Source organism: Podarcis bocagei (assembly GCF_964188305.1).
Source record: "Podarcis bocagei genome assembly, chromosome: 8".
NCBI lineage: Eukaryota > Metazoa > Chordata > Lepidosauria > Squamata > Lacertidae > Podarcis > Podarcis bocagei.
The window spans coordinates 40,157,690-40,178,768 of record NC_138133.1 but is presented as its reverse complement, the minus strand read 5'-3'; the positions used below and the strand labels follow the sequence as shown (position 1 = coordinate 40,178,768).

The window sequence follows — 21,079 nt, the reverse complement described above, 5'->3', positions numbered from 1 at the left end:
CAAACCATTGGGGGTTTTAAAGAGCAATAACATAATGCTTAAATTGGCCCTGAAATCAAACAGTTATAAAATGTGACTGGTAGCAGCAGCAGCAACAACAACACATTAGGATCAAGATGGCACAAGCAATGCAAAGTAGATGCTCCTAAAAATGTTCTTCTTTTGCACTCTAAACCAACTGAAGTTTCCAGGTGTCCCTCATGTTTCTTTTTCAGCTTGAAAGCCATGGTTTGAGGACCAATGCCCCACATAATCTGTGTTCCTTTTTTATTGGCTAATCAAAACATTCACCTCAGCATTCCACTTTGCAGCTTATTTGCTGCTCATATCTTTTTTTTTTTTTTTTTTTTTTTTACTATTTCATTCCAGTGCAAGTAATCCAAGCCATCTGGGATCATGTTCTGAATGCCAAAATACTAGGCAGCCAAACTTTTGGGGTTATTGTCTGACATCCCTAAGGGCAAATGAAGGTCATTTAAGCAATGCTCACTGTACAAATCATTTGCACAATCCTAAACAATCAGGGATCACAAACTATCAGGGATCAAAAATGAAACTTTTATTTATTTATCCTGAACAAATGATGAAAGTGCATTACTTCTTCCAATTCTAGCAAAGGTGTGTGTGTGTGTGTGTGTGTGTGTGTGTGAGAGAGAGAGAGAGAGAGAGAGAGAGAGAGAGAGAGAGAGAGAGTCCCTTCTGGCTCAGCCAGAATAATACAATAACAAATACACAATACCAGAATACACAATAACAAATGTTGCTCAGCTTGCTTGCTTACTTACTTGTCTACAAATACATTTGAAGCAGAACGTTTCAATCTTCTTTAGGTCAGAACCAGGTTGTGGTAATTCTGACTGAGTCAGATTAATTCTGCTGTAGCATCTAAGATAAATTTGGTCCCCTTTTATATTGCTGGATATATTGCCGCCATTCTGGCACCCTTGTTTGGAAGTAAGCACAACTAAAAGCAATAGGATTTATTTGTAAACTGACAACTGCTCTGTCCTGAACGTTTATGCTTTACTGCAGCAAGTCTTATCCCAGAATGGACTAGAGAGCCAAAGACATGTAACAGCAGACTCAAATCTACCTTGATCATTGTAAAGGAAAGGGCAAGTGATAATTTAGTCCACCCCAAAGTCATTTTTACCCTAGCTCTGGTCAGATATGAGACATTTTACTAGGAAAAAAGTAACCTTGGAAAGGAAAGTACATAGCAAAATGGTGTGTTTTGTGTGCATGTTCCTTCACCCTGTCTCACCCATTTCTCTGCTTGGTACTTTAAATCACACACTCCGCCACTTAAGGCAGATCCAAGTTTGTGACTGCTGCCTGTAGTTTGAACCTTAGGAGCAGTTTATAAGCGATAAATACTCTACAGGTTGTTTGGATGTAAATTCAAAGTTCTGCTGCACAAGGACTTGGGAAAGACATTCTGTCAGCCTAAACCCTGCATCTATCAAATGAGAATCTTAGCAACCAGCATAATTTATAAAATGGGAGTCTTACATGTGTCTGTTGTGTAGGTGAATGGCATAATTACTTTGCACTTTAAGAACTATAGAAATGACAGGGAATAATAAATCAGTTAAAGTACAGTGCGGAGCTAATTAAAAAAGATCTTTGTTTTGTCAGGTTTTAATCTGATCATATTGCCCAGCTTTTATAGTTTGCTCTGAGAGCTGAAGAGAGGCAGTGTAAATTCATGTAAATGTAACACACAATTTACTGGTATTATTCTGTTACACCTGATGGCTATCAAAGGATTAGACTTTCATTTTATTGAGTTCCTTTCATGCACATCCTGTTTTGAAGTGTTTTACAGACCAATGAATCCAACTCTAGGAATGCACTGGACTTGGTTTGTGTAAGAAAAAGTCAGCTATTGTGTAGCCGATGCCTGGGTTTGTGGAAGGTGTGGAGCACTGACATGAAAAGTATAATGGAAATCTATTTAAAGTATCTGGTAAGCATGATGGATAGAGTTATGGAAAAATCAATCTCCTTTTACATTTAGTTTTTATTACCAAGTTATGTTTTCATATGATAGTCCCAAGGACTTACATATAGAGAGAGACCCATTTCAGAGGGTAAATCAAAAAGTTCAAGAGCACCCAAAAGTCACAATAAAGGCAAAAAGAGGATGCAATCACTTTACTAAAAGCAGCTTTCCCCCCAGAATCTTGATAAAAACTAAAGAAAATTTCTATGGAAGTGATTTTTATTGGGAATTTTACAAATGGACTCTCCTGCATTGAATTGAACAGATGTGAGCCACATTAGCATAGAATCTCTTTTTACTTTTAAGGTAAGTTGGATCCTCCTAACAGAGGGTCCATGTTGTGCTCAGCCCTGAAACTTCCCTAACCGGCTTGTGGGCGGGGCTTCCCCCGCTCCAAGCCAGTGGTGCCACAGTTATGCCAATGCCCTTTAGCCAATCAGCAGCGTGGCAAGGTTGGGGGTATCTATTTGGCAGCACAATGTAGGGACCTCCTTTTGCTTCACGCTGCCACCTAGGGGTGAGCACCAGTCAATATACACTGACGGAGATCCTCCCGCTAGTTGTTTACCCTTCCAGACTTCCTGCATGGTGGGGCAGGAGCCAGATATAGTTTGATACCAATGCCTAAGCCAATACCAGGCACACTTGTGTATTTTAATAAAGTTGTGGCCAAAATTTGCCCATTAACATTTAAACTAAATTCTGTCTCCACTGTGTCTTTATTTCCATTCAGGGTGGGTTTTGGGGCTCGAAGCACAACTATGTAGAGGGCTTTATGAAATGTTAGCCCTGGTTCATATATTTGGTCAGTATCAGTGCTGAGATATTGTTGGAGAAATATCAGTAGATGCTGTTTCATTAGGTAGGGCAACCAGGGCTTAGTCTGACCAAACTAAATTTCCAGAACCTCCCGACTCAAGCAGACATCCACTCAATCTTAACCCTGCTTGTCCCAGCAAATTTCCCTATACAACTGCTCATTTAGGTGCTAAGTATTGATGAAACAACAATGTTTTAAGTCTCTACGGTTTCTCTGCAAAGAAGAAGGAAAGAAGAAGAACCAGAACAGGTGGAGGTTACACAACTTTCTTTCCCAGCATAGAACAATTCTGAAAAATATATATGACATTTTTCCATTTGGTTAGGTGCTGCCTATTTATAAAGAGCAATGCTTAAGTGTCTGGAATATATTTGCAAGGGAGGAAGCTGAGGACCTGGCTATGCCACATCACATGACCTCTTAGAAGTCCCAACAGGTCTAGTGCACATCAGTTGCCACTGGGCGTGAGTCTATCCCCTTTACTAGGGAATTAGTCTTCAGTGTGAAACAAACCCTCTATTTGAGCACACAACCTATGAAGGCCCTGTTCACATTATTTCTCCTCTTCAGAAATTGGTCAGGAAGAGCATACATGAAATGGGACCTGCTCCTGGCTGTTCATAAGGCCCAATTTCACATTATTTAGACACTAGGAGAGGATTTGCTTGAAAGAAGCTGGCACAGTGACTGAAAATATACGTGCTACCCTTTTAAAAGGGAGAACGCTAGACAGTCTAAAACCTGCAGTTTTATGGCCCACCTGCTGCGTGTCTGGCAATGTTGATGTATTGTGTGGTGACCTTGGCATTTATGATTCACCTGAATAGCATTGTTATTGGTTTCTAGGGCCCCCACAATTCTTGTTTTCATCATGATGGCACTCGTATGAGGTTTGTGCCCTTATAGAGTGATCAATACACATTCCCTGCTCATTGTACATCAGCTTTCAATACCATGGGTTATTATGAGATGCTGGTGATGTTTCTGTGGAAGCTAACAGGCATTTGAGAGATCTTATCATGTCCCTCTTTGCAGACAAGATAAACATGAGGCTGCTAAGTGGTATGTCTTTAATATACTGCTCTTACTTCTTTCTTTAAAAAGTCTGACCCAGATGTAGTCTGGATACAGTTGGTGAGCCAATAGAAGCTGGAGTACAGGATTAGTACACAGGACATTATATGTTTAAATCAAAATATTTATATACCACGTTTCATTTAAAAAAATCCCAAGGTGACATGCACCAGGATTAACAAAAGGAGGTAAATAACTGGTATAGAATGATCATAAAAGTGACTGGCTCATCTTAAAAGTTTAAACCACTGAATAAGGGACTTTCCCCCCAGGATTCCGGTCAAAATAGAAGGGTTAAACCTCCCCTTTCTATGTACTGTGGTCTCAATCCTTATTCCAATTCCAATTAAAAAAAACCCTGACATTCCTGCAAGCCACCCCTTTAACATCCTGCGTAGCTAGTCCTAAGTTTGAGTGAATCATAAGCAGGATATATACAGAAGATAGGATTCATGTTAGTGATTAGATTCAACCTCCTCTAGATATCTGGTGAGTAGTCTAGGGTACTCTTGGATTCAGTGACAGTAATTGGAATGGTAGCCGGTGATGGTGGACGTGAACTATTCTCATCATCTGTATCTGATTAAAATGAGCTATGACATTATATTTCAGTTTCACAGCTGATGAATGTCAACCACAACTTTGAACCTGCACAGTAATATTGTGCTTGCAGGAGAGAATACGAGAGGAGGGAGGCAGACAGACACACAGAAAGAAAAGGACTACAGCTCTTATTAACAACACAAACAAGCATTATGGAAACCTGGCACTGAGAGGACAGGGAATGAAGCAGGTAGAAGGCAAGAAGACAATGCAGATCAATTACAGAGTCAGTTGTTTCTGTTTTTGTCTCATTTCACAGTTTTACCAGTTCCATTTCTTTTTCAAAATTTGCATACCTGCCCCAATATATAAGTTCCAGTTTCAACAGTGGACAATGAAACACCTGCCCAGAGCAATGACCCATCTAAAGGGATGCCAAGCACTGATGAAAAACCCAGGATCATATGACTAATTTTTTTCCTCATGGCCATCCAAAGAAGCAGTCAACAAACACCCACAGTGATAACAAAAGTGAAACAAAAAACAATGCAGATGAGGAGATGCAACAAGACTGAGGTCAAAGCAAGGCTTCACTCTCCATTTACCTCCTGTGGTGGACTGGAAAGGAGAAGTACTCCAATGATATGAACCACTAAAATCAGCTGCCACTGAAAGAAATCATTCATCCCACAGTACCTGTCCAAATAAGAAAATCTTACACAATTTCAGGCAGCCAAGAAAGGATGAGCACTGGCAGATCTCAGCAGGGAGGAAAAGAGATCAACAAGACTTTTTCATCTTACCTGTCCAGAACCTGCATTCTCACACACATATGTCTCATAGTAATCCGAAAATTCTGGCACATGTTCGTTAACATCACGAACATGTATATAAACATTCACTTTCGATATTTGTTTGGGGTTCACTGAAGCAAAGGAAACAAAAGTAAGTATTAATAAAAGGCAAAAATGGCAGCTCATAGTCTATTGTGCGACCCTGTAGTATGATATATAATTTTGTCATTAAAATGCTTTGTTCAGCTCTAGAAGACGTGACTATTGTAAAAAAGAGAACACCTCTCCTGTGAGACATACTGTGCCTTTGATTTCAGCAACAAATAGTATGACTGTTACATATTTATTATATGTCACAATGAAGTAATAAAAATAATAGTCATTTTGCATAGCATTATCCACTGTGCTGATACAGTGGCTTCAATAGGGGTAACTGCTTAGCATTCCATGACTACCTTGACTGAGTCACATACAGTACAACATTCTAGAGCATGTGATGAGTTCATTTAGGCAAGTCCCTCCTTTGATCAGCGCAAGCGGCAAATTGCCTATTTGAAAGAGCCACGAAAGAATAAACACCCCAAACAAATATTCCCTGATGTGACTTAAGACAAATGTTGTAGGTAAATGAACTGAGTAAGCAATAACTGAGATATGGACAAATGTGAAAGAAAATAACTGAAAACCAGAACCACTGAAGGAAGGAATTTACTTTCTTACTTTCCTTCTTTCTAGCAATTCTTTTACAGAGAATTTTAAATGCTTTTGAACAAATGAATCTTTTGCTTAAGACAGGTATGGCAGAGTATTGGCAGTCCCACACTTAAATAAGCTTAATTTTCAAGAAGTACTTGATAAAGCCATTTTTTGTCTTTACTTTTACAAGTAAATGAAATTTAAAATTCTCTCCATTGGCTCTCTTCAACAGTTTTATTTATTAATGGGATTTTCTTAGTCTTTGGATATTGTTCCACAAGTCAACATATCATTGCTTAGAAAAAGCAGAAAAGGTTAATTTTCCCTTATGTTGAAAAGAGGAAAGGGATTGCGGAAACTGGTTGTAAAACTTGGACATATTGACAAGGTCAGTCATGCCAATGGAAATCTGCTATAATGAATAAATGAATAAAATTTATAATGAATAAAATTAAAAGCAAAAATACAACCCATATTTTGAATAAAGGCCTTTGTGACATTTTTTGACAAACAAATAATGCCAATTAGTTCTGTTTTGTTGTTTTGAACAAAATGTTTTAGGCTCTTTTATCATAACACCTGCTGTTCCAAGGAGGAATTTTCTTCTCCTCCCCAATTAGCTGTGCCACTGTTTGATAACAACTAACGTGACTTGCTTTTAAGAAATGAGGGTAGGATTAAAGAAATTAATTCAATATTTTTTGAAAAACCTCTGGAGAACAAAGATGTCAAACTAGATTTTCTATGTTATGTAATGCATTTTTTTTATATTGACCAAATTAATATGGCAACTATCACTTCCCAGCTTAACAACAAAATAAAAGCTAGCATACAGGTATAGAACTTCTTTCTGGATACTTTATCGCTAGATAGTTTCAGACAACCAGGCTTTTCCCAGTAAACCAGGCTTTTCCTGGTCAGCAAGGGATGAAAATCGTATGTATGCTGCACAATCAACTTTCCTAATATCCTAATTCTGCCACAGGTATCAGGAAACTGTACTTATTAAAGATGTCTGTAACTAATGGGACAATCCTGTAGCAAGATCCTCTGGGATGAGCAGTTTAGCATGCAGTGGTTCAGCTACAGTTAAGTCCCCAACCCTGGTTTAGCCAAAGATATACCACTTGCTCATTCTATTCAGGACTCAGTAAGTCACCCAAAAGGGATGTTCCAGGGGCATGGTGGGATGGGACCAGAACGGGAGGATTTAGGCTGCAACCTAAGTCCATTCAGCTCAGTCACAAGACCGAGCAACCCAGCACAGAATGCTATCTGGAAGTCTCTCACCTATGCTAGGCTTAGGCAGAGCAGCAGCAGCAGCCCCACTACTGAATGGGGTCTGGATCTGGTGTAAATTTATGCCAGCTTAATTTACGCTGGCTCACTTTTCTTGTGCACAGGATTGCTCCCTAAACCCATTCTGATTTTCAGTGCCTATAAATCATTGCACACAGCAATCTGAGATTTTCTAAAATTGGAATTTTGTGAGAATTTGTGATTTCAGAAAAAAGATGAGAGATATGTAGAGACACATAACAGACTACTGAATACTATTTGGGATATTGCACAAAGAAGATCTCTTTATTGTCATTCTGTGTTGTTGTTTTAAAGGAAACAGAACAAAAGTGAAAATGGATTCAAAATTTCACGTGATATGTTGGGATGTTTCAAGATGGAAGGGAAAAAATGAGCTATATTATTTTGAGTTAAACTGAACTCAGTTTAAAATCTATTAGGATTCTATTTAAAAAATCTGTACAGTTTTTCCATGCTGTAAGTAATTTTTATTTTGGTATAATTTAATTTGTGTGTGCATTATCCTTTATAATGAAAAGCCCACAGCTCATCTTTTTGACAAGACAATCTCAAGTTATCTGAAATTGTTCCCTTGTGGTTTTCATTTACTCTTTTTATTGCTAGGCACTAAGTTTCTGGCACACTGTTCCAGATTTACATTTTTGATTTTTTTGGAATTACCTCCCTAAGGCAAGGTGACCTGTAAGTGAGAGCACAAACGAGGCAATTTGCATTTGATTTTGAGACAAAACTGACAGGTGATATCTATATAAGGTATGCTTTCCTGATTTAATTGCAACTGTATGGAAGTCTAGCTGATTAAAGCCCTGCTTTCACAATTAATTTGAGACACAGGTTTCTGACTGGTGTTAAATTAAACCCTGGCTAATTTCATACCAGTCAAAAAATCTGCTGTGAAATTAACTGGGGTCTAATTTAACATAAGATCTTGTACCAGGAGAGCAGTTTTATATGCTTCGGTGTAACTTAAAACTGTTTTATTTTCCAATATTTTCTTTTTTTAAAAAATGGTATAATATTTTATGAGAATCCAAGACTTGGGAGATCAAACATTATTTGGCTTCCAACTCATCATTTTAGCAATGCTACATACGGTAATGTTAGCTAGCAACGGTAAAAATAATGAAAAAGTAGCTTATTTTCTCAGTTCAGAAAGAAGAGATGTACTGAAGATAATTGCAAGGAATTCATGCCATCGCTCAAGCATAGGGTTCCTTAAAGTCTTACTCACTTGATTCTGTGGCTGAGACGGTTATGTTGTGCCAAGCCGCTATCTCTCGGTCCAGAGGTTTGGTTATACTGATTGTTCCATTGTGTGCATTGATGCTGAAAAATCCCTTTAAATGCTTGCTGTGGACAATAGAATACCTGCACATCAAAGTAGGGAAGGGGGAGATGGAGACTTTCTTAAGAACTGAACAAAAATGGTACTTCTGAAAAAAGGCTATATAAGCTATTGTCAGTGAAGAAAGGAGAGTGGTGTAGATATGAATATGGATGTGTTCTCCAGCTGCTCAGAAATCATGAAAAATGTACACTGATAAACATTTAAAATTCACTGCTACCAAGATCAAAGCACTTCTTTCTATGAAACTAAATATGCCTCAGACCTATATTAATGTGAACCAAATCTAAAATGCATTATTCATTCTCATTGCGCAGGCAGACTCACAGCAGGTGAGTGACTCAATTCAAAAGAAACAGCGAAGTGCCACTTGTGAAATGAGTAACACTGGCAACTTAGTTGGGATATAACCGTACATTTATTTCATCATGGTTGGCTTGATGCAGTGTCAAAGAAGCAGAGCAAAGGAGGAAGAGCTGAAAAGAGCCCCTTTGATAGTATGTATCCCACTTCCATAAAATAAAAAGAAAAGGTCAGAAAATGGTGTTGCCAGGAAGTGGGGGGAAAGACCTTTGGGCTTGCTTTTCACAAACTGTTTTGTAAGGCAGAACAAGGTTTTCCTACTTAAAAGACCTCCTTCTTAGCTTCCCTACAGTCTTCCAGCACCCCCTCCTAAAAAGCAAAAAAATTGATATTTTATAGATGAAATTTTTATATTTTTTTAATATATACTTATTCTGTACCCTTGTAAAAGGGGCACTCAAAAATCATTTTTTTAAAAAATGGCTTACTTTAAAGCAGGCATCACCAAACATGGGGTCATTTTGAGAAAATGCTGTTGTTTGCAGAGAGGGCAAAGCGTAACACAAAATGGCTGCCATGGGGACATGGCATAATGGTTGCCACAACTAAAACAACAGAAAAAATGGAACAAGACCATAAAATGGTGTGGGCATGCTCCTCAGCAATGAAGAAAAGGCACCTACACCAGCCACCACAATTCATCTCAGTCAGTGAGATAAATTATTGGGACTTCTCTGTTCAGATGACATGTTCATTGGCACAGAGGCTGGGCCAGTGCAAACAGGAGCTGAGCAGGAACGGCAAACAATCTCATATGCTGTGGATTTTTGAGGAAATATTTACTGAGATCTTTTGCAGATACTATTGGAAATACTGACAGGTCCCATGACAGGGACCCCTCCAATGAGATTTTGCAGAGTGCATGAGATCTCATGATATTTGGGCGAGATCTTTTCAAAATGTGCTGCTGGTGCTGGTGCTTCTCTGCCAGTGGGATGGGCAGGACAGCACTTCCCATTTTACCTAAATTGGATGGCAAAATGGGATGTGCCACTCCTGATTAGATAACCCATTAAAAGCAGCTGCTATTGAAAGAAATCATACATCCCAGAATACCTGTCCAAATAAGTAATTCTTATCAGATTTGTGGCAGCCAAGAAAACATGAGAAGTAACTCTGTTTCAAAATGTTTGCATTGTTTAATAACCCCATTTTCTTTCCCAGGATTCACTTTACTTCACAAACTATAAAAGCAGTTATATTTATAAATCAGCAGTTCTTTCTAAACAGCAAATGTGCAACTAAACACTGAATATGCAGAGTCTGGATATGTGCACAGAGGCCCCCCTTTTGCAAGGCTTTGCCATTGTATTTAAGGGAAACAAAGCTCCATAGATGTACCATTTTAAACACAAAGAGGAGAGCCTCAACTGAATTAATGGGGAAGTGCCATACACCTCTCAGACGGAACATGCAGGTCTAGATTTGAGCTGTTGTCTTCAGTGTTATTCAAGAATCTATGACAATCTCAGCTGTAGAAGGATCTCTTGAAGCTGCACCTGATTGAACTGTTGACACTGTCTGGATCTCTGGAACTCACAACTCCTACAAATGAATTGTTCAGATCCCCTTCATCAATCTCCATCACAAATTCATCTAACGTGAAAATGGGAGGCTCATCAACATCCTTCACTCTGATCCTAAGAGAAGTTGTGTCTTCAAAAGGCCCATCTTTCAGGAAGCGCTCATCTATGTGCCTGTTGAAACCTTTCACTTTCATATTATATATGCTTTGATTCTCATAATCCAATATCTGTATGTAAGAAAAGGAAGGGGGGAGTAGAATATTTTCCATTCAGCATTAGGAAACCAATAATAAGTGTAGAATTAAAGACAATAAACATATTAATGGTTCATCTTTGCCTTGCCTCTCTTTGCTTTTACTATTAAGTTTACTCCTTTAGTTTCCTGGTGTTTTTGATGATCAATCATTGGGCTGGAGCCTGGCTTTAGGAGTCTGCTCCTCCCCTGAGCTCTTCCTCTTGGCATTTTGCTGTATGCTCCCTCCCTATATGCAGCGTGGGCTTTGGCTAGATGCCTTTTAGAAGAAGCTGAGCAGGATTTTTTTATGGGGGGGTCCTTCATTGCCCATTAAGGTACCTCCTTGTTTGCCTACTCCACACTGGGAACAATTTGCCTGGCATTCTGGGGAGTAGCATAGATTAGCTGCTCATGGAGCATTGAGCCTGGGCATGTGGGGAAGCTGAGGGGGGAAACCTTAGGTATATCGAGGGATTACCAGGTTAAGGGCCCACTTTAGGGATCCACCACTGTTTTAGGTGTGGTAGCATTGGGGAGGTGCCCTGTATACCTGGCATACATATTGTGGTTGGACACTGGGCAACAGGGCCTGGGTACACATGGAGAACTCATACTCAAGGCTCACCCAGCAAAAAAGGCATTGTTTCCTCCTCATCCTTTGCTGGGGAACCACAACCTGCAGCTGTATCGCGTGCCCAGGGGTCTGGAGGGATGCTTCCCTACCATAGACAAAATTCTCAGCTGACCACAGTTTCTTAATGTGGTTAATTTGGTTTGTCGTTCCTGCAAGGTGTTGTATTAATTAAAATGCCATTGTCCCATGTTTGGTCTCATGAATTTGTGTGGGTCTAGGGCCATACTTTTCTGCATACAGTCAATCTATACTGGGTCATGCTGGAGTTTGGCATACGTCTGAGAGAAGATTTTCTTCTTCAAAACAGCCCTTTGTATTGCATTGATATTTTATAATGACCAACAACACAAGGCTATAACAAGCAAACATACTTAATCTTGTCTGTTTCAATGATTTCTGTGATATTTCTTTGTCAAGTAATGGCTGACGTCTCACCTTGTTTAATATGACAGTTCCTTCTTGAGTCTCATTGTTAGTAACGATGCGAACAATGTGAGGAGTGTCTCCTTCTATTACATAGTCCATGGCAGCATTCTCTCCCAGGTCACTGTCATCTGCCTTGATTTTGCCTAGGATGCTGCCCACAGGTGCTGCCTCAGATGCATACATTTCATAACGCTCTTAAAGAAACAACCAAATATCAGAGAAAGTTGCCAACACAATCTTGATCACTGACATAACAACTAAATGTAGACCACTTTTTATTCTGAAAATTGCCCAGTTACACAAGATATATGGCTTGGGGTCGGGGAGCTTATGTCATAAGCTCATTTTCTTTTGTTAAGCTTGGCAGCCTTGACTTGGATCATCCATTCATGAGTTTCAACATTCATGAGCCAATTCAACATTCCAGTTGTTTATAAGTTCACCTGCTTGCTTGTGTGCAATACAAAAACTCAATTGAACAATGAGATAGCAATTGTCCAACCACCAATTTCAAAGAGGGGAGATGAAAAATACAACTAATTGTGACTGAAACATCCAAGACTGACTTCATTTTTAAGGGAGACTGGAAATATGTATGATGCTTTTCAAAACAATACCTCAATAAATTTCATTAGCTAAGCATCCAGAAACTGTCCCTAAGCAGTTGTGGGTTGTTTCGTATTGAAAGCAATGCATTCTACATCCTCTAATGATGTGTTCAGTGTAAACTCTACAGGAAAACACTGGGAGAGGTCATTAGGTCACTTTATGATGTTCATGTCTAGAATATTTTTCCTTGTGCTTTCATTGCACAGTAGCAACCTAGTACCCACTAAAATTAAAGTTTTCCCCTAAAGCAATGGGGGTTTCAAACATTCCACCTTCTGAGGCTCATTCCAGATCACTTTGTCTTTTGAGGAACCTGTGGAGAAGGTTTGAAGGAAATGTCATTACATGTGCACACAATTCACTGTACTGATCAGGACTGCTGGACCTCACCATTGCTCTACTTGAACTGAAAGTGCACCCAAAACTATACTCAGCACCACCCTGCACATGAGAAAAGTGTTTGCAGCATTGTAGGAGAGGAGAGAAAATTGCAGGCTGTCTGTCTTTTAGGGAAACACATTTGCCATGACTGCTTTTTTTTTTACTGAGGAACACCTGATAAGCTTTTAGAGAATCCAAGTAGTGAAAACCACTACCATAAATTACAGATTTTCTGTTATTAAAAATCTAAGGTGTACTATGCCTTGCCTGCTAGATTGCACTGAGATGTGTTGGTCCCAAGTTACTCAGTTTATATTTATCACTTAATTAGTTGGTCCTCAGAGGATTTTTGTCCTTAGCAAAACCTCATTTTATCCTTGTCGGTATATCAACAGTAGTTACAAAAATATAGGCTGCTATCCCCAAGAGAGGTGGAAATTGTATTAGGTGTTCAAAGGAAGAGTTTCTTTCTATTTTAAATATCTGTATAGAAAGTGATAAGGCTGAGACAAAATGGCAGGGAACATGTTTTGTGTGAGTTTTACCTCCTCCAAAAAGAGATGCTCCCTCTTTTAGCAATGGGAAATACCAATATGGGGAGAAAATATTTGTAGCATGGTTCTCTCTCTAACACCCATTCAAGATAAAAGTGATGCTCCTGGACCTTATTCTGAATTGCCTTTGTGATGCAGTAAAATCTAAGCGGCTCTGTGGTATTTTTACATAATCAAATGTATTAGGCAATCCCTGGTTTGTTAGGATCATACAGGGAAGGGGAAGACATAGTGGAGAGGTACATGGCACTAAAGCAACAGTGAAGAAAAATAATTTTTCAGGATTCTCCATGTACACTCTAAACATTTTCACAGGGTGACTATTGGGAGAACTGTTTGTTCAAATGAAGAAGCTGCTTGCATTGGTAATGGACATGCAACTAAAGAAGAAACAGTTGCAGTTTTCTGACTGTGTTTTCTTTACAGGTTGCTCAATGCTTTTATTTTTTATAGCTATATAAACATAGGGACTACATCTATGTTACCAAGACAAAATTGACAGTACAAATTTAAACCGGTGTAAAAAGACTGAATTTGTAGCAGTAGTAGAGTTCTAGATGCCTCAATTAAGAATTCACAGAAGTACATTTCTCAAAGTTCCTTTATCTAAATTATAAACGTTCCAACGAAATGGCTTATGGAGTCTGGACACACTGGGTTTATCTTCCTTTGGCATTAATTATACTATCAATGCAATGTTTCTTTGAATGGGTTATAAAGAGACAATGACATTTAATCAAGGAACATATGCAATATAAAAGCGTTAATTTTTAAGTTTTGTACAAAAGTATTTCACATATAACATATGTTTTATTTATCAGAATTAGTTGGTCTGAATTTGCTCCCAACATTAAAAAAAAAAAAAAAATGAACCAAGAGACATTTTACTCACTCTGCTGAAATCGAGGAGGATTGTCATTAACATCAGAGAGGTTGATAGTTACAGTTGTGGTAGCTGTAGGAACACCAGCTTCACCAACTCTGGCTTGAATGACAACAAAGCACTGATCCTGTGTTTCTCTGTCCATTGGGTAAGCCGTTCTTACTACCCCTGCAAAATATACAATATTTACAGCTCAGTTAGATGTCAATGAGACCTGCAGCCTGGCAAGCATGTCCAGCACTGGAGTCTTAAAGTTCAAACTATTTTTCTCACACCAAGACATGAGAGTATTTTATCATACCATTGTCCCAGTCTAGAAAGGACACTTTGCATGCACAGAGGGCTTCCATGATTGGATAGCCTCTGGCTCTGCCTTTGTATGGACAAAAAGAAAAGGAAGCCTACAGGACAGTATTCTGATGGCCCCAGCTGTTTTGAAATCTGAAGGTACTGCTGAATTAGTACTGTGACCTGTAAGGTAGTGCTAAGGAACTTGTGACACCCCCCCCCCCCCGAGATTATTGATCTACAACTCCCATCATCCCAGAACACATAGACTTGTGTTGATGGGACCTGGAATCCAATAACAACTGGAGGACCACAAGTTCCCCTTCCCTGTTCTAAGAGCCCAGTTGCCTGTTTGGGAAAGACAGTCACTCTCTACCTCCAACTGGTGAGAAGTGCAGTCAAAGCAATCTGGGTCAGTATCTGTTGATTTAGAAGCTGTGCACCACACACAGCTGGGTACATTTTGAAGAGCAATCCATATATGGAAGCTGATGTGGGTTGAAAACGACCACAACTTTACTTGTTACAGCTGGGATCACTGGGTGGGCTGCTCCTATGTGCCCTGTAAACAAACACACAAAGTCCCAGAAGGAGGAACCAGTACGAAGAGGAAGGGGAGGAAGAGGAAGAGGAAGAGGAAGAGGAAGAAGAAGAAGAAGAAGAAGAAGAAGAAGAAGAAGAAGAAGAAGAGTCATCCTTCCTCCCACCTTCATCTTCATCAATGGAGCATGGAAGAGGGGGCCACCATGGGGAAAAGGCAGCATCTTCCTGCAGCTCCATTATGTGCAACCTAGTTCTTTTAATTTAATTATAATACAGATATAACATTAAAGGGAGATTATTGGTTATACAGGTTTTTCACACCCATTTTTTGCATTACTGATACTCAAGCGTCTTATAACCATAACCAGCAATACCTGTTGTTGGCTCCACAGAAAAATAGGGTTGTTCAGAAGGGATACTGTAAAGCAGGCGGGCGCCTGTTGGAGCTGTAGCTGTAACCTGAATCACCGAAGTACCTGTGGAAGTGTTGAGTGAAAGGTACAGTTCTTATGGGAGCATTTACTATAGCTAGCCATGTAAAAAGTTACTCAATGTTTGTTAATGTTTCTATATGTATATAGACATATAGGCAACATAAAGATACTTTCTATTCAAGATCCTGTTAGGGAAAGTAAGGGTTAGGGTTAGTTTGCATGCTTAATTCAATATATAAAGAAATACCATATTCCTTTAAAGTGTAGATGAAATCCTCTTTTGTGTGTGACCCTTTATTTACCAAAGTATAGTGGATCTCTTTACAGAAACAACCAGCTTTTGGAATTATTCACCTGAAAAGCTACCTGTCTCATTTTTTATGAGATTGCGAAGCCTAGCAGAATCTAAATCTTGTCCTCCTTTTTACTGAATTTCACTGTGAATGCCTCCCATATCACTGCAAGGACAGCTACTTTTGGATTACATTTTGCCCATGGTAACAATGTGTAAACTAACCATTTTATGTATTGCATTTTTAGATTTCTAGTATGGCCTTTAGACAAAATGGAAATAAAACTCAACTGACAGCACAATCCTATGCATTTCTGTGGAATTTAAGTAACGTAAGTAACAATGTAATCCAGACCCATGATCTTTTTGGATTAGAGTTTGGATCTGATGGATCTTGGGCTTTCCTGGCTGAACCTTGCCTCAGCCAGGGCTCAGCAGCTTTAAGACCCTCTCAAAATATACATCTCAAAAGCCAGTCTAAAGAGACACATTCACTAAAAGCTGTGCAATGAAAATGCACCTGTTTGGGAAGGGAGTTCCGCATTATAGGGGCTGCCACAGGAAATGCCCTCCCAAAGGCTACCCCCCAAGCTTCTGAGGGTGGTTAGACAGCCATGAGTACTCCCTATGCTAGGCTTCCTCAAACTCAGCCCTCCAGATATTTTTGGCCTACAACTCCCACAATCCCTACCTAGCAAGTCCAGTGGTCAGGGATGATGGGAATTATAGACTCAAAACATCGGGAAGGCCGAGTTTGAGGAAGCCTGCCTATGCTGATCTGAACACCAAGGGGTCTGTAGGAAATGACGTGGTCTTCAGCTATTCAGGGCCTGAGTCATTTAGGGCTTTAAACACTAATTTGAGCACCTTAAATTCAGTCCAGAAATGAACTGGCAACCAGTGCAGTTGTTTTTAATTGGCCATACTTTTAAAACAGGAGTATGGGGCCTGTGGCGCTCTAGATATGGCTCAGCTACAACTCCCATCATTCCTGGCCTTTGACTATGCTGGCTGTTGTTGAAGGGAGCTGAAGTCCAGCAACATATTGAGAGCCACAGTTCCCCCATTCCTGTTTTACACTTTGTTTTTCGCACACATGTGTACATATGCGAGATGCTCTCTTAATTTTCCACTGGCTACAGGTTTAAGAGATAATAAAGGACTCCATATTAAAAAACACACACAAAAAACTCCACCAAACCAGGAGCACTGCATCAGTCCTTAATTTAATGCCTGTGGTGCGGCTTAAAAGAAATAAACTCAAAACAAGCAATGCAGGCAAGACACACAACAGGATTCTGATAGCTTTTTATATCCTTGAGGTTGGTAATGAGCATTTTCCACTGAATAACAGATAGTGCAATCCATCTAGAGAAGACAATTTTGTCTCTGGTTGGGAGCTGGCTACATCCTAGATCTAAATCTGACACCATCCCCACAGGCCTTTCATAAGATTATACCCATGAAGGAAATATTCGTCAGAGCTTCTCATTTTATAATGCAGTGTTTATGTCTAACTCATTTCTTTCCTAACTCCTAAATACAAATACAAATCGACCTCTCTTGGGGCACGCAAGACCTCCAGCCACTTTCTATCATAGAATCACATTATCGCATCTTATCCCAAGACATTCTACTACAACGGCATGTTTCTCTGATAAATTAGTCAGCAGCACCCTGAGGACTTTTAGATGCCTATATAAAGCTGTAACATTATCTGTAAATATGTTGATAGGGAATCTGGCTGCTTTCATGGCATCAAAAAAAAATGTCCCAAACTAATGGCTTTTGTGTTGTATCTCACCTGCAAACTTATTTGTATACTATTACTTAAGAAAGCAGCACAGAGTATTAAATTTATCTGCTTGGAAGCTTCTTTGGGATCACATCATTTAAGTCAATTATGTCTACCCTGTGGGCCTTCAGAGGTTGTTGGATTACAACTTTCATCATCACTGACCAATGGCCATGATAGTTAGGGCTGATGGGAATTGGAGTCCAATAACTTCAGGAAGGCTGCAGTTTCCCCATCCCTAGTATATTTTGGCTGTGACTTAGTTTAAGTAAAAAGGAAGTCACTACTAAAAAGATAATCCTTAGGTAACACCCACTACTATAATCTTATTATTGTGTGGCTTCAATCATGTGATTTTTTTTGAATGGCCCATGAGGCACCGAATAGCTCATGAGGCTAGACATATGACACATAAACTGGATTGCTACGTACATATGCTTATATGATCCTGAGGTAATACGAGAAGAACAACTCTGAAATCTGCATTACAATAACCAGATGGATATTCAGCTTTTTGCAGACTTATAAGACCATTCAGGAAAATGCTAGAAATGTGGCAACCTAATAATTTCAAAAAGTTGACAAAGATGAATCAGTTGTGCCATGGATTTTTTTACAACTCAAACTGTCTTCTGGAATGGATTATGTTCAAAAACCGAGGTACCACTGTATTTCCTGTTACACTTTAATTTAGTACAGTGGTGCCTCGCAAGACGAAATTAATTCGTTCCGCGAATTTTTTCGTCTAGCGAATTTTTCGTCTTGCGAAGCACGGTGTCGGCAAAGTTTTGGAAAAGCTTCAAAAATCACCAAAAACCTCAAAAAAGGCTACCACACCGCGTTCTATGAGTTGCTCCTCGAAGTCAAGCCACAACTGTATTAACGGTGTTAAGAAAAAGGAAACAAACTTGCAAAAAACGCAAGACATTTTCGTCTTGCGAAGCAAGCCCATAGGGAAATTCATCTTGCGAAGCAGCTCAAAAACCACAAAACCCTTTCGTCTAGCGAGTTTTTCGTCTAGCGAGGCATTCATCTTGCGGGACACCACTGTATAACACTTGTATTTAAAACCTGAATAAAATGTAAATGCGGGAAAGTAAGAAAGTATAGTGGGGAAGTAAGAAAGTGTACTATATAATAAATTAATGTGCATTCATGTTAATACAGATATTGATTCTTGAAATCTCACTTAGAGCTACATATTCTGCTGAAGAAACTATATAATTTGAAGAGCCCTGAAGAGACTGTGTGAATGTGAGATAGCAACTGAATGCTAGGAAGGAGTTAAAACTTAATTTAACCAGTTAAACCAGATTTAAATTGGTATATCTCCTATCCTTTTGCAGAACCCCCCAAAAGAAGGATGTGATCTAGACAAGCTACAATTTAGATCTCAGGAAACCAGCTAGTCCAAAAGAGATGTTCAGATGGAGAAAACAGAAAAATAAAACCAAATCAGAGATTAAAGACTCGTACAGACAATGTGTTTATTGTGCATTCATACTGATTTGCTTACTCAAGGGTTATACAGTGTCCACGCTTTTTGAGCATTTGTTCTGATTTGGTTGTGGGAAGCTTATGTGGCAAAGAGCCTTTTCTGCAGTGGCTCCCCATTTGTGGAGTGCTCTTCTGGCACTTTCATTACATACCTATTGTTTCTCTATAACCTTGCCTTTGGTTGATCAAATATTGTATGGCCTTTTAAATATGTTTGTAGGAGGAGCGTAATTGGTTTGGTTTTTGTGTTTTTTTATTTTATGTTTTGTGTTCTCATTTGGTATTTTTATGTAACTTTGCCCAGCGTTTTGCTGCAATCTATGGGCCACAGCATCACTGGGCAAAGGCATCCCATGATTATTGGGCATGGAACAAGGTTTATATGAATGAGAGGGATGTGATGATTAGAAATGCTGGTTTAGAGAAACCCCATTGGTTTGCACATATTTAAAGTCCTGAATCTTTTCAAATTTTGATTCTTTAGGAAAATGAAATAATCTAGCTGCAACAGCCTACTTCATACACACAAACACATAGAATAAATGCAAGGTCAAAGTACAACACACAGTACCTCTTACAGACATTTCGGAAACAGTGGCTTCATAGGGTTCATCCAAGAAATGTGGTCCATTATCAGCCAGGGAATTGTCTTGTTTATCTACATCAGATTTCAGCTGCGAGAATAATGAGTAACAAGCTGATTTCAAGATAGGATTCAAACAAACAAACCTTATCAAATTTAATGTCAAGTCGGTTTCCCCCCCAATAAGGTCAGAAATCCATTTAATGTATTGATTTATACCAAATTGAATGAGATTGTAGTATGTCATTCTGATTGCAAAGCAAATGGAGTCAATTTATTTTCGTAATTAGCAGAAATTTCTCCTTGTAATAGAAACAAACAGTTGTGGAATTTCACGAATGCCCCATGATTCAGCAGTTGAGATATAAAAGCTGCCCAATATCTGGAAACAACTTTCTGGAAACAACTAAAGGCATTTTTGATCTGACAGACTTTAACAGCTGAATAAATGGGTCCTTGCCATGAATGTCTATTTTGTATGATTTTAGTTTTGTTTTAAACGTATTTGATGTTTTGGTTGTCTTTATTGTAAATCATCTTGAAATGCTTGTTTGGAGTGTGAATAATTCATTGATTGATTGATTGATTGATTGATTGATTGATTGATTGATAATTCTTGCAAAGACTAAATAACAAGTATTTGGATCTGGTATCCATCATTATCTATATTAGCATGGTGAAATCTTCTCCTTAGTATGGCATCAGTGAAAAAAGGCAAGTTCATCAGATATGACAAATTTAAATGATATGAGGTGCTAATCAAAATTCAAATATTTATCAAACCATCTTGATATATTCAACTCCATTTCCCAAAGCTGAGAAACACCAGCCATCTTGATTAATAATCAATCAGTCTTCCCAGGGAATTCTAGGAACTGTAAGAGGAAAGGTGGTCTCCTAACAACTCTCAGCACCGTTAGCAAACTACAGTTCCCATGAATCTTTGGAGGAAGCCATCTCTGTTTAAAGTGCTATAATACTGCTTTAAATGCATAGTGCACATGAGGCCTCAATAAGGCTTTTTTAGGCTTATATGTTTAAGGAGAAACTTCAGAAGCCGTTTCTAAATGCATTGATGACAAAAAGGAGGGGCAAAGGTACCCAGAAAATGCTTCCTATAAACAAATAGAGGCCCTCTGCATCACATTACATTCTGCAAATTAAATCCATATTTGCTTTTGGTGTTGTTGTTTTAAAAAGCAAACTTTCTGAAAGCTGATCACATTTTTGTGACCTTTCTGTTTAAAAAAGTGACCCATATTTGCAGATTCACAAAATATAAAGGGATTGTCTTGTTGTATCCTTTTGAAATGAGACATCATACTTCCAGAGTTTTTGCTTTGAAAGGCTGTAAAAAGTAATTAATGAATTTTGAGCACTTCACCCTTTGGGCCCAATTAAATTTTAGTGCTAGTTAATTAGTGGTTAAACTTTTTTTT

At 38.8% G+C, this 21,079-nt stretch overlaps 1 protein-coding gene across 4 annotated transcripts in view; it reads right to left on the bottom strand.

Annotated features, from left to right (window-relative positions):
• LOC308593316 (cadherin-19-like) overlaps nucleotides 1-21,079 on the bottom strand; it is a 63,389-nt gene that overhangs the window by 15,618 nt on the left and 26,692 nt on the right. For all 4 annotated transcript variants that reach the window (XM_081205601.1, XM_081205602.1, XM_081205603.1 and 1 more), the window contains 7 exons: nucleotides 19,629-19,731; nucleotides 15,414-15,515; nucleotides 14,218-14,376; nucleotides 11,791-11,975; nucleotides 10,460-10,713; nucleotides 8,484-8,620; nucleotides 5,246-5,367 (listed from right to left, as the gene is read on the bottom strand). In XM_081205601.1, coding sequence (XP_081061727.1) covers nucleotides 5,246-5,367; nucleotides 8,484-8,620; nucleotides 10,460-10,713; nucleotides 11,791-11,975; nucleotides 14,218-14,376; nucleotides 15,414-15,515; nucleotides 19,629-19,731 — 1,062 coding nt within the window. The remainder of the gene's footprint in view (nucleotides 1-5,245; nucleotides 5,368-8,483; nucleotides 8,621-10,459; nucleotides 10,714-11,790; nucleotides 11,976-14,217; nucleotides 14,377-15,413; nucleotides 15,516-19,628; nucleotides 19,732-21,079) is intronic.